Source organism: Myotis daubentonii, chromosome 1, assembly GCF_963259705.1.
Source record: "Myotis daubentonii chromosome 1, mMyoDau2.1, whole genome shotgun sequence".
In the NCBI taxonomy this organism is placed as follows: domain Eukaryota; kingdom Metazoa; phylum Chordata; class Mammalia; order Chiroptera; family Vespertilionidae; genus Myotis; species Myotis daubentonii.
Window position 1 is genome coordinate 86,480,381 of NC_081840.1, and position 13,978 is coordinate 86,494,358.

General features: G+C 37.5%; 1 protein-coding gene across 6 annotated transcripts in view; it reads left to right on the plus strand.

Moving 5' to 3' along the window:
• The window catches only part of ARHGAP5 (Rho GTPase activating protein 5), a 97,421-nt gene that overhangs the window by 10,702 nt on the left and 72,741 nt on the right, over positions 1-13,978 (plus strand). For all 6 annotated transcript variants that reach the window (XM_059710203.1, XM_059710184.1, XM_059710224.1 and 3 more), the window contains one exon: positions 2,396-6,277. In XM_059710203.1, the coding sequence (XP_059566186.1) occupies positions 2,567-6,277 (3,711 nt within the window). In that variant the 5' untranslated portion in view covers positions 2,396-2,566. The remainder of the gene's footprint in view (positions 1-2,395; positions 6,278-13,978) is intronic.

The following is a 13,978-nucleotide window of genomic DNA, read 5'->3' on the forward strand; positions in this document are numbered from 1 at the left end:
ACATCATTTTTATAAATCTTCAACAGTCTCTCAGGTTCTAAGAATCAAATTAGGAAACCGAACTAATATTTAGTAAGCACCATTTGTTTGCTAGGCACTTAATATTTGAGAAAAATTTTTTTCTTAAATTTATATAGATAATGTGGCCCCATTTTATAGATGGGGGAGCCATGTCTCAAGAGGGTTAGGGCTTAACTGTTATAAACTAGGAAGTAATAGTCCTACTAGAAATCAGTTCTACTTGTTGTTTCCTACTTCTTTTGTTACTCCTTCAACATAGTCATATTTTTTTTTTTTTTACAAAAGTGAACCTAATAAACATTTTGTTTGAATATCACATGGCTGATGCTTTTAAAATTAATATTTAGTTGAGGCTAATAGGATAAACTTTTAAACACAAGAATAAGACTGACATTTTATTTTTAAATATTTTGCCTGAAATGTTAGTCAAAAATTTAAATTATAAGGACAGTTTCTCTTTACCATTAGTTGCTAGCATAGCAAATAGTATAATCTGAATAGATGTTTACTTGAAATTGAGGTCATTGGAGAAGCCAGCTACTGGGAGCCAGGTGGTAGTTTTTTCCTTACCTTAATTTTTTTCTTCATCTTCTTTATATTCTTTAGTTTACTAGGGTTATTCTGTATGTTAGTGGGCATAACTGAATATTTTCCCTATCTTGTAAAATTCTGATGTGGTGGAAATGATATATTGCTTTTATTTTTAAATATATTTCTACCGATTTCAGAGAGGAAGGGAGAGAAATACAGAAACATTAGTGATGAGAGAGAATCATTGATTGGCTGCCTATTGCACGCCCCACACTGGGGCTTGAGCCTGCACACCCGGCATATGGCCTGACAGGGAATCGAACTGTGACCTCCTGATCCATAGGTCAATGCTCAATCACTGAACCATGCTGGCCAGTCTATATTGCCTTTTTTTTCTTTTTTAATAAATTTTTATTGATTTCAGAGAGGAAAGGGGGCGGGAAGAGAGAGAGAGAAACATCAGTGATGAGAGAGAATCATTGATTGGCTGCCTCCTGCACACCCCACACCGGGCATCGAGCCTGAAACCTGGGCATGTTCCCTGACCGGGAATCGAACTGTGACCTCCAGGTTCATAGGTCGAAGCTCAACCATTGAGCCACGCCTGGCCTGTATTGCTTTTAATTCAATCTCAAAAGAATGTGAAGAATCTCCAAATAAAATTTATAAGAGACTGATTGATTGCTTCCACATAAGTAACCTAAGTTAAATTCCATGGAATTTTTCAAAGTTATTTAATGTTGCTGTATATAAGATACTTCTTTTTATGTTTTTATTGATTTCAGAAGGGAAGGGAGAACATCAGTGATGAGAGAGAATCATTGATCAGCTGCCTCCTGCACACCTCCTACTGGGGATCCAGCCAGCAACCTGGGCATGTGCCCCTGACCGGAATCTAACCCAGGATCCTTCAGTCCACAGGCCGACGCTCTATCCACTGAGCCAAACCAGCTAGTGCTATATTTCTAAAAGATTGTCTTGAATATATAATCTTAAAATTCTTTAGCTTGATGCTGCTCAAAATGTGGTGCACTTCGTAACTCCTCTGAGAGGAAATATATGCAGAAATCAAGAACATTTTGAAACAATTTGACAATTTTATGTCTCTTGAATCTAATAAGAAATTGGGGCTTAGACTTTAAAAAATTTTTATTTTACAAAAGTGGGCTTGTAGATATGGAATAAAAATTAGTTCTTCACCTTAGATAATTTGAGAAACATGTATCTAGTTAAATAATGTTATTATTTGCACTAATTGTCCATTTATTTCCATTTCCCCTTTTACGTATTTGAATATCTTAATTGTCTTTGGGCATAATATTTTATAGATTTCACAGTGTGCTAAAACTTAAATTTTTTTCATTCTAAAATCTTACTAATAAATTCATATGAAATTTCATTTTAAGGAACAAGATTAGAAAGCAGGTTGTTTGTAAAGTTTGTGAGGGAGTTTTTAAAGCAGCTAGTATAATTTATTTATCACAAAACATAGCCTCCAGTCATAGAAGGCAGGAAAATTGAGGGGAAGGGAAAGGACTGGTTGTTTCCTTAAACTCATAGAAAAGAGTAGAGACAGAATGATCATTTGGTTAATAAGGGCTTATTTAAAAATTTGTGAGATAATAAATTTTGTATTAGTTTAAATGTTAGTTGTTAGAATTGCCTTAAATTTTGAAGTCATTTCACATTTATAACAATAAATCATAGACATTTTATGGTGATATTTTTAAAATACATGTAACATTGTTAACTTGTGTGGTGCTTTGTTCTGAATATTTTTAATATGTATATAATTTAATGTATAATTCACGATTAAGATTTGTTCTTTTTCTCCTCTTTCTAGGCAGATGATCCATTTGATGATCTTGAAGACCTTTGCACAAAAATGAGGGAAATACAAAGAACCAAATATAGTTCTGAAATTCAGGATCTATATTTTGAGATGATTTTTTATTTTCGGAATGAGAAGTATATCTGGTTATCTTTATGAATGTAGAGACATGAGAAGAGAGTTATGATGGCAAAAAACAAAGAGCCGCGCCCCCCATCCTATACTATCAGTGTAGTTGGACTCTCTGGGACTGAAAAAGACAAAGGTAACTGTGGAGTTGGAAAGTCTTGTTTGTGCAATAGATTTGTACGCTCAAAAGCAGATGAATATTATCCAGAGCATACTTCTGTGCTCAGCACCATTGACTTTGGAGGACGAGTAGTAAATAATGATCACTTTTTGTATTGGGGTGACATAACACTAAATGGTGAAGATGGAGTAGAATGCAAAATTCATGTCATTGAACAAACAGAATTCATTGATGACCAGACTTTCTTGCCTCATCGGAGTACAAATTTACAACCGTATATAAAACGTGCAGCTGCTTCTAAATTGCAGTCAGCAGAAAAACTAATGTACATTTGCACTGATCAACTAGGCTTGGAGCAAGACTTTGAACAGAAGCAAATGCCTGAAGGGAAGCTCAATGTAGATGGATTTTTATTGTGCATCGATGTAAGTCAGGGATGTAATAGAAAGTTTGATGATCAACTTAAATTTGTGAATAACCTTTTTGTCCAACTATCAAAATCAAAAAAACCTGTAATAATAGCAGCAACTAAATGTGATGAATGCGTGGATCACTATCTTAGAGAAGTTCAGGCATTTGCTTCAAACAAAAAGAACCTTCTTGTAGTGGAAACATCAGCACGATTGAATGTCAACATTGAAACATGTTTCACTGCACTGGTACAAATGTTGGATAAAACTCGTGGCAAACCTAAAATTATTCCCTATCTGGATGCTTTTAAAACACAGAGACAACTTGTTGTCACAGCAACAGATAAGTTTGAAAAACTTGTGCAGACTGTGAGAGATTATCATGCAACTTGGAAAACTGTTAGTAATAAATTAAAAAATCATCCTGATTATGAAGAATACATCAATTTAGAGGGAACAAAAAAGGCCCGAAATACTTTCTCAAAACATATAGAACAACTTAAACAGGAACATATAAGAAAAAGGAGAGAAGAATATATAAATACCTTACCAAGAGCTTTTAACACTCTTTTGCCAAATCTAGAAGAGATTGAACATTTGAATTGGTCAGAAGCTTTGAAGTTAATGGAAAAGAGAGCAGATTTTCAGTTATGTTTTGTGGTGCTAGAAAAAACACCTTGGGATGAAACTGACCATATAGACAAAATTAATGATAGGCGAATCCCATTTGACCTCCTGAGCACTTTAGAAGCTGAAAAAGTCTATCAGAACCATGTACAACATCTAATATCAGAGAAAAGGAGGGTAGAAATGAAGGAAAAATTCAAAAAGACTTTGGAAAAAATTCAGTTTATTTCACCTGGACAGCCATGGGAGGAAGTCATGTGCTTTGTTATGGAGGATGAAGCCTTCAAGTATATTACAGAGGCTGACAGCAAAGAGGTGTATAGTAGGCATCAGCGAGAAATAGTTGAAAAAGCCAAAGAAGAGTTTCAGGAAATGCTTTTTGAGCATTCGGAACTTTTTTATGATTTAGATCTTAATGCAACACCTAGTTCAGATAAAATGAGTGAAATTCATACAGTTTTGAGTGAAGAACCTAGATACAAAGCTTTACAGAAACTTGCACCTGATAGGGAGTCTCTTCTACTTAAGCATATAGGTTTTGTTTATCATCCTACTAAAGAAACATGTCTTAGTGGCCAAAATTGTATGGACATTAAAGTAGAGCAGTTACTTGCCAGTAGTCTTTTGCAGTTAGATCATGGTCGCTTAAGATTGTATCATGATAGTACCAATATAGATAAAGTTAACCTTTTTATTTTAGGGAAGGATGGCCTTGCCCAAGAACTAGCAAATGAGATAAGGATGCAATCCACTGATGATGAGTATGCCTTAGATGGAAAAATTTATGAACTTGATCTTCGACCAGTTGATGCCAATTCGCCTTACTTTTTAAGTCAGTTATGGACTGCCGCCTTTAAACCACATGGGTGCTTCTGTGTATTTAATTCCATCGAGTCACTGAATTTTATTGGGGAATTTATTGGAAAAATAAGAACTGAAGCTTCTCAGATCAGAAAAGATAAATATATGGCTAATCTTCCATTTACGTTAATTCTGGCTAATCAGAAAGATTCTATTAGTAAGAATCTACCAATTCTTAGGCATCAAGGGCAACAGTTGGCAAACAAGTTACAATGTCCTTTTGTAGATGTACCTGTGGGTGCATATCCTCGGAAGTTTAATGAAACCCAAATAAAACAAGCTCTAAGAGGAGTATTAGAATCAATTAAACACAATTTAGATGTGGTGAGCCCAGTACCCACCAATAAGGATGTATCCGAAGCTGACTTGAGAATTGTCATGTGTGCCATGTGTGGTGATCCATTTAGTGTGGATCTTATTCTTTCACCCTTCCTTGATTCTCATTCTTGCAGCGCTGCTCAAGCTGGACAGAATAATTCCCTAATGCTTGATAAAATCATTGGTGAAAAAAGGAGGCGAATACAGATCACAATATTATCATATCATTCCTCAATTGGAGTAAGGAAAGATGAACTTGTTCATGGATATATATTAGTTTATTCTGCCAAACGGAAAGCATCAATGGGAATGCTTCGAGCATTTCTATCAGAAGTTCAGGACACCATTCCTGTACAACTGGTGGCAGTTACTGACAGCCAAGCAGATTTTTTTGAAAATGAGGCCATCAAGGAGTTAATGACTGAAGGAGAACACATTGCAACTGAGATCACTGCTAAATTTACAGCATTGTATTCTTTATCTCAGTATCATCGGCAAACTGAGGTCTTTACTCTGTTTTTCAGTGATGTCCTAGAGAAAAAAAATATGATAGAAAATTCCTATTTATCTGATAATACAAGAGAATCAACCCATCAAAGTGAGGATGTTTTTCTACCATCTCCCAGAGATTTTCCCTATAACTACCCTGATTCAGATGATGATACAGAAGCACCGCCTCCTTATAGTCCAATTGGGGATGATGTACAGTTGCTTCCAACACCTAGTGACCGTTCCAGATATAGATTAGATTTGGAAGGAAATGAATATCCTATTCATAGCACCCCCAACTGTCATGACCATGAACGCAACCATAAAGTGCCTCCACCTATTAAACCTAAACCAGTTGTACCTAAGACTAATGTGAAAAAACTGGATCCAAACCTCTTAAAAACAATAGAAGCTGGTATTGGTAAAAATCCAAGAAAACAGACTTCCCGGGTGCCTTTGGCACATCCTGAAGATATGGATCCTTCAGATAACTATGCGGAACCCATTGATACAATTTTCAAACAGAAGGGCTGTTCTGATGAGATATATGTTGTCCCAGATGATAGCCAGAATCGTATTAAAATTCGGAATTCATTTGTAAATAACACCCAAGGAGATGAAGAAAATGGATTTTCTGATAGAACCTCAAAAAGTCATGGGGAACGAAGGCCTTCAAAATACAAATATAAATCTAAAACCCTGTTTAGTAAAGCCAAATCATACTATCGACGCACACATTCAGATGCAAGTGATGATGAGGCTTTCACTACTTCTAAAACAAAAAGAAAAGGAAGACATCGTGGAAGTGAAGAAGATCCACTTCTTTCTCCTGTTGAAACTTGGAAAGGTGGTATTGATAATCCTGCAATCACTTCAGACCAGGAATTAGATGATAAGAAAATGAAGAAGAAAATCCACAAAGTAAAAGAAGATAAAAAGGTAAATTTAATTTATCACCACTAATGTTTATAAAGATGCTTGTTTTTACCTTTAACACAAATTTTTTTTTATTGGTTTAATGGATTTGACATCAGTGAGAACGTAAGCTACCTTATGTCATTCAATACATAAAATGACCAGCTTTTTAAAATTTTCAGAATATTTTGTGAGGGCAATATTTTTTTTTAGTGATTGCATTCAATTTCACTTATTTGTGCTTTATCTTCTTTGGATAATTTTATTTCATATTCAGCATGGAAATTCTGGGTGAATATATTCTCTATAAAAACCCAGATATAAAGTGACTTTGTGTTTTGTTTTGTTTTTCTGTTTTGTAAGCATCCCATTTGTCTGGTTTTTCCTTCTGAGCTATCAGTTTTCCAGTATTAATTTGATATACCTATCTCACTCAAGCATATTAACAGTACAGTAAAACTAATTTGTAGTCTTTTAAATTTATTAACTTTTCAGGCAACTTTTTTGTGGGTAGTGGTATACTGCCTATAGACTTGCAGAAAGATTTCTTAAATATGAATTGTAGAATTCTGTTCAAATAGCAAGTTTTTGTCTATTATATTTTAAACTAGAGGCCCGGTGCACAAAAATTTGTGCACTCGGAGGGGTCCCTCAGCCCGGCCTGTGCCCTCTCGCAGTCTGGGACCCCTCAGGGGATGACCACCTGCTGGCTTAGGCCCACTCCCTGGGGAATTGGGCCTAAGCTGGCAGTCAGACATCCCTCTGCAGCCCGGGAGCCCTCAGGAGATGTCCACTTGCCAGCAGGGAGCAGGCCTAAGCTGTAGTCGGACATCCTTAGCGCTGCTGAGGAGTCGGGAGAGGCTCCCACCACCACTGCTGTACTGGCAGCCGTCAGCCTGGCTTGTGGCTGAGCCGAGCTCCCCCTGTGGGAGTGCACTGACCACCAGGGGGCAGCTCCTGCATTGAGCGTCTGGCCCCTGGTGGTCAGTGTGTGTCATAGTGACCAGTCATTCCCAGTTGTTCTGCTGTTAGGGTCAGTTTGCATATTACCCTTTTATTGTATAGGATAGAGGCCTGGTGTATGGGTGAGGGCCGGCTGGTTTGCCCTGAAGGGTGTCCCGGATCAGGGTGGGGGTCCAGCTCGGGTGAGGGGCTGATGGGTGTTTGCAGGCTCGTCACACCCCCTCCAGGGTGGGGGTCCTGCTTGGGGTGCCTGGCCAGCCTGGGTGAGGGGCTGATGGCTGTTTTCAGGCTGGCCACACCCCCTTTAGGATGGGGGGTCCCCACTGGGGTGCCTGGCCAGTCTGGGTGAGGGGCTGAAGGCCATTTTCAGGCTGGCCAAGCCCCCCCCCCCACCCCCCACCCCCAGTGATGCAAGCTCCCAGCCTCTCCTTTTTTTCTTTTTCCTTTTTATTCTGGGATTTATTTACCTTCTATAATTGAAACTTTATAGCCTGGAATGGAGCTCAGAACCGGCCAGGGTGGGCGGGAGGGAAGCTTGGCTTTCTCCATCACCAGGGGCAACCCAAGGATCCAGCTCCATGGCCACGGCCAGCTGAAAGCAGGTTTCGGGGGTTTATTTATCTTCTATAATTGAAACTTTCTTGCTTTGAGTGGAGCTCAGAGCCAGCTGCGGCAGGCGGGAAGCTTGGCTTCCTCCATCATTGGGGCAACCAAGCCTCCTGCTTGCTCAAGCTCCATGGCTGCCGGCCGCCATCTTGGTTGGGTTAATTTGCATATAGTTGCTCTGATTGGCTGGTGGGCGTCGCTTGTGGTGTAGCGAAGGTACAGTCAATTTGCATGTTTGTCTTTTATTAGTGTAGATAGTTACTAATTTATCTGATGGTATTAAGTTTATTAGAAACCTAAATATGTATACTATTAAAGTTGTATTTAATAATTTCTATTTTTATTAGATTTTTCACAGTAGTATTTAAGCACCGTTATTTCTAATGCTATTTGACATGAGTGTTCATAAACTTTTATTCAAGGTTTTTATGGTTTTCAGATAGTATTCAATAGGTTTTTATACTGCATATTGGTAATTTCTTCATCCAGTAAATCCATAGTCTTAATATTTAATTTACTGCAGCCAACTACTATTTATTAATCCCAATTAAAGATAACAGATATTTTGAGTAACCTTATTCTAGATCAGTGGTTCTCAACCTTCCTAATGCCGCGACCCTTTAATACAGTTCCTCATGTTGTGGTGACCCCAACCATAAAATTATTTTCATTACTACTTCATAACTGTAATTTTGCTACTGTTATGAATTGTAAATATTTGATATGCAGGATGTATTTTCATTGTTACAAATTGGAGATAATTAAAGCATAGTGATTAATCACAAAAACAATATGTAATTATATATGTGTTTTCTGATGGTCTTAGGCGACCCCTGTGAAAGGGTCGTTGGACCCCCAGGTTGAGAACCACTGTTCTAGATAGATTACCTATATATAGTAATTGCTTCCCTATAGTTGGTAACCTCCATTTTATTTTCTAAGTTTAAGCTGCAATATTTTAAAATTTATTATTGTTTTTCAGATTAGACATGTAAACAGTAAGGCTCATCTAGATCTATAACAGACTCAACTCACAACACACTACTAACTAAATACCTCTGGCATCTTTTCACAGTCACCCTATTATCACTAGTCCTCACTACATATTTTATCACTGCCAAAAGACTTCAGTATTTTCCTTTTAATTTACTTGTTATTAAAACTACTGAATGCTTATTAACAAAAATAAGCATACACAGTCTTTCCATTTCAAATTGTTTATATTTTTGTGTTATTTTTCCTTTTATTTTTATTTTTTTAAATCCTCACCTCAGGATATTTTTTTCCATTGAAATTTTTTGTTTGAGAGCGAAGTGGGAGAGAGAGAGAAACATTAATGTGAGAGAGACACCTTGATTGTTTGCCTCCTGCACTCACCCTGTCTGGGGCTGGGGATCGAACCCTCAACCCTTTTTTCTGCAGTCTTATTTATACTCTAACCACCAAGCAAACCAGCCAGGGCTATTTTACTATTTTTTATCACAAGTCTGCTTAATTGTTTTACTAACTTTTTATTATTTTAATATTCTTTTTTATTCATTCCACACTTTATTTTTACTTAAAAATTTTAATGTTGACATTATTGCTGGTGTTCCCCTTTTTCCCTGGAATCCTTTGCCCACCTCCACTCACCTCCTTCTCCCCCTTCCTTGGCCTTCACCAAACTATTGTTTGTGCCCATAGGGTATGCATATATGTTCTTTAGCTAATCCCTTCACCTTTGTCCAGGTACCCCCACTTCTCACTCCTCAGGTACTGGCCAGTCTGTTCTGTGTATCCATTGCCTCTAGTTCCATTTTGTTTATCAGTTTCTTTTGTTTATTAGATTCCACATATGAGAATATATATATATGGTATTTGTCTTTCTTTAACTGGCTTATTTCACTTAGCATAATACTCTCCAGATCCATCCATGCTATTGCAAAGGGTAAAAGTTCCTCTTTTTTTACAGTGGCATAATATTCCATTGTGAAAATATACCATAGCTTTTTTATCCATTTACCTGCTGATGGGCACTTGGGCTGTTTCCAGATCTTGGATATTTGTAAACTAGAGGCCCGATGCATGGATTCGTGCACTGGTGGGGTCCCTCAGCCTGACCTACACCCTCTCACAGTTTGGGACCCCTTGGGGGATGTCAGAGAGCCTGTTTAGGCCTGATCCCTGCAGGCCAGGCAGAGGGACCCCACTGGTTCATGAATCCATGCACCAGGCCTCTAGTATGCATATAAGATTTTTGGTAATCTCTTCCCGCCCTCCCCGCTTCCCCCTTCCCTCTGAGATTCATCAGTCTGTTCCATGTTTCCATGCCTGTGGTTTCTGCTCCTGCATTGAGCGTCTGCCCCCTGGTGGTCAGTGCGCATCATAGCTTCTGGATGTTCGGCCAGTCGGCCGGTCACTTAGGCTTTTATATATATAGACTAGGAGACCAGCATGCAAATTCGCGTGGTGCCTCCCACCCTCGAGTTGCCTCGGGCTGGTCCTGCCTTCTCCCGCCTCCCTGCTTCCCTGCTCCTGCCTCCCCACTTCCACCCCGTCTCCCGCTTCCCTGCTCCTGCCCCCCCCTCTTCGGCCTGTCTCTCATCTCCAGAGCGATGCCCGAGGCACGTGCAGGCAGCCTCCTGATGATAGAAGCTAATAAAGAGTTAATATGCTAATGGTCCGGTCGTGACACATTGTGGCATCCTGGCTGATGTGCATATTACCTCTTTATGTGTATAGATAATGCTGCTGTGAACAAAGGGGTACATACATTGTTTCGAGATTCTTAGGATGTATTCCCAGAAATGGGATCGTTGGGTCAAAGGCAGTTCCATTTTAAATTTTTTGAGGAAACTCCATACTGTTTTTCACAGTGGCTGTTTCGGTCTGCATTCCCACCAATAATGCACAAGGGTTCTCTTCTCCATATCCTCCCCAGCACTTGTTGTTTGTTGTTTTATTGTTAGTATCCATTCTAACAGGTATGAGGTGATACCTCATTGTAGTTTTTATTTGCATCTCTCTGATGATTAGTGACCTTGAACATTTTTTCAGATGTCTATTGGCCATCCGTATGTCGTCTTTGGAGAAGTGTCTATTCAGGTCCTTTGCCCATTTTTTATTTATTTATTTATTTTTTTAAAATATATTTTATTGATTTTTTACAGAGAGGAAGGGAGAGAGACAGAGAGTCAGAAACATCGATGAGAGAGAAACATCGACCAGCCGCCTCCTGCAAATCCCCCACCGGGGATGTGCCCGCGACCCAGGCACATGCCCTTGACCGGAATCGAACCTGCGACCTTTCAGTCCGCAGGCCGATACTCTACCCACCGAGCCAAACCGGTTTCGGCCCATTTTTTAATTGGATTGTTTGTCTTCCTGGTATTCAGTTGTATTTTAAGTTGTGTTTCATGACTTAAATACTAAAATTTTATCCTTTTTTAGTTCTGTCTTGTGTATGGTGTAAGTTGGTGGTCTAGTTTCATTTTTTTTTTTTTTTTGCATGTGCCTGTCCTATTTTCCCAATACCACTTATTGAAGAGGCTATCTTTACTCCATTGTATGCTCTTGCCTCCTTTATCAAATATTAATTGGCCATAGAGGGATGGGTTAATTTCTGGGATCTCTGTTGTGTTCCATTTGTCTATATACCTGTTCTTATGCTAGTAGCAGGCTGTTTTAAAAGGGGTTTGTAGTATAGTTTGATATCCTGTATTGTGATACTTTCAACTTTGTTGTTCTTTCTTCAAGATTGCTGAAGCTATTTGGGGTCAATTTTTGGTTCCATGTAAATTTTTGGAATATTTTTTCTAGTTCTGTGAAATATGCCATTGGTGTTTTAATAGGAATTGCTTTGAATCTACAGATTGCTTTAGGTAGTATGGACATTTTAATGATATTAATTCTTCCAAACCATGAACAACGGTATATGCTTCCATTTATTTGTATCTTCCTTAATTTCTTCCTTTAATATCATGTAGTTCTCCAAGTTACAGGTTTTATCTCCTTTGTTAAGTTTGTTCCTAGGTACCTTATTTGTTGTTGTTGGCAGTAGTAAATGGGATTGTTTCCTTAGTTTCTGTTTCTGGTAGTTCATTATTAGTTTGTAAAAACGCCATTGATTTCTGGTTGTTAATTTTATATCCTGCAACTTTGCTGAATTCATTTATTACATCTACTAGTTTCTCGGTGGTCTTTAGGGTTTTCTGTATACAATATGTCATCTGCAAACAATGACAGTTATATTTCCTCCTTCCCAATTTGGATGCTTTTTATTTCTTCTTGTCTGATTGCTATGGCTATAACTTCCAGTACTAGGTGGAATAAGAGTGGTGAAAGCGGACATCCCTGTCTTGTTCCTGATCTTAAGGAAAACACTTTTAGTTTTTGCTCATTGAATATGTTGTTGGCTGTAGGTTTTTCATATATGGCCTTTGTTATGTTGAGGTATGATCCCTCTATTCCCACTTTGCTGAGGGTTTATCATAAATGGATGCTGAATTTCATTGAATGCTTTTTCTGCATCAGTTGCTAAGATCATGTGATTTTTATCTTTCATTTTGTTTATGTGATTAATGTCACATTTTTTGATTTGCGAATATTGTACCATCCTTGCATCCCAGGAATAAATCCCACTTGATCATAGTGTATGATTTTTAAAAATTTGTTGCTTGATCCAATTTGCTAATAATCTGTTGAGGATTTTAGCATCTAGGTTCATTACGGATATTGGCCTATAATTTTTTCTTTCTTGAGTCTTTTTCTGATTTTGGTGTTAGGATAATGTTGGCCTCATAATAAGGGTTTGGAAGTCTCCCCTCCTATTGAATTTATATTTTGAGGAGGATGGGTGTTAGTTCTTTGAATGTTTGGTAAAATTTGCCTGTGAAGCCTTCTGGTCCAGGACTTTTGTTTGCTTGGAAGTATTTTTTATTATTTCTTCAATTTCATTAATTGTTATTGATGTATTCAGGTATCCTGCTTCTTCTTGATTCCATTTTGGAAGATTATCTTTTTCTAGGAATTTTTCCATTTTGCCCAGATTGTTTACTTTGTTAGCATAATGGTTTCTAATATTTTCTTACAATCATTTGTATTTCTATGATGTCTGTTGTTATCACTCTTCTTTCATTTCTGGTTATACTTATTTAGGTCTGCTCTCTTTATTTCTTGATGTGTCTGGTTAAAGGTTCATCAATCTTGTTTTTCTTTTCAAAGAAGAACCAACTTTTGATTTCATTGATCTTTTGTATTTGTTTCTTTGTTGTTATTGTTTTTTGTTTTTATTTCTGCTCTAATCTTATTATTTCCTTCCATTTACTTACTCTGGCCTTTTCCTGCTGTTCTATTTTCAATTCTTTTAGGTATTGAGTTAGATTATTTACTAGAGATCTTTTTTGCCTTTTGAGGTAGGCCTGTAATGCTATGAACTTCCCTCTCAGTACTGTTTTGGCTTTGTCCCATAGATTTTGGGTGGTTGTGTATTCATGTTTGTTTGTTTCCAAGTAATCTTTTATTTCTTCTTTGATCTAATTGGTAATTCATTCCTTGTATAATAACATGCTATTTAGCCTCCATGTGTTTGAATATTTTTTTGAGTTTTTTATCATGGTTGATTTCTGATTTCATGTCATTGTGGTCAGAGAAGATGTTTGATATGATTTTAATCTTCTTAAATTTTTATTGAGACTTTTTTTGTGTCCTAACATGTGGGCTGTTTTTGAGAATGTTCCGCTTGCACTTGATAATGCATATTTTGCTTCTTTGGGATGAAATGTTCTATAGATATCAATCAAATCCATCTGACCTAGTGTGTTGTTTAAGATCGCTGTTTCCTTGTTGATATTTTGTCTGGAAGGTTTATTCATTAATGACATTGAGGTATTAAAGTCCCCTACTATGACTGTTTTGCTGTTGATTTCTCCCTTAAAGTCCCCCCCCCAAAATTTTTTAATACCGTATATAAGGTGCTCCTATATTGGATGCATATATAAATGTATACACACACTTTGAATACTTAAAGGCAGTATTTATTAAAAGGCATCTCATTTTCAAAATTGAGCTGTCAGCTTTTTTTACATGGAATATTTTTTCCATCCCTTCACTTTCAGACTGTGTGTATCTTTCTTCTGAGATGGGTCTCTTGTAGACAGCATGTATTGGGTTGTGTTT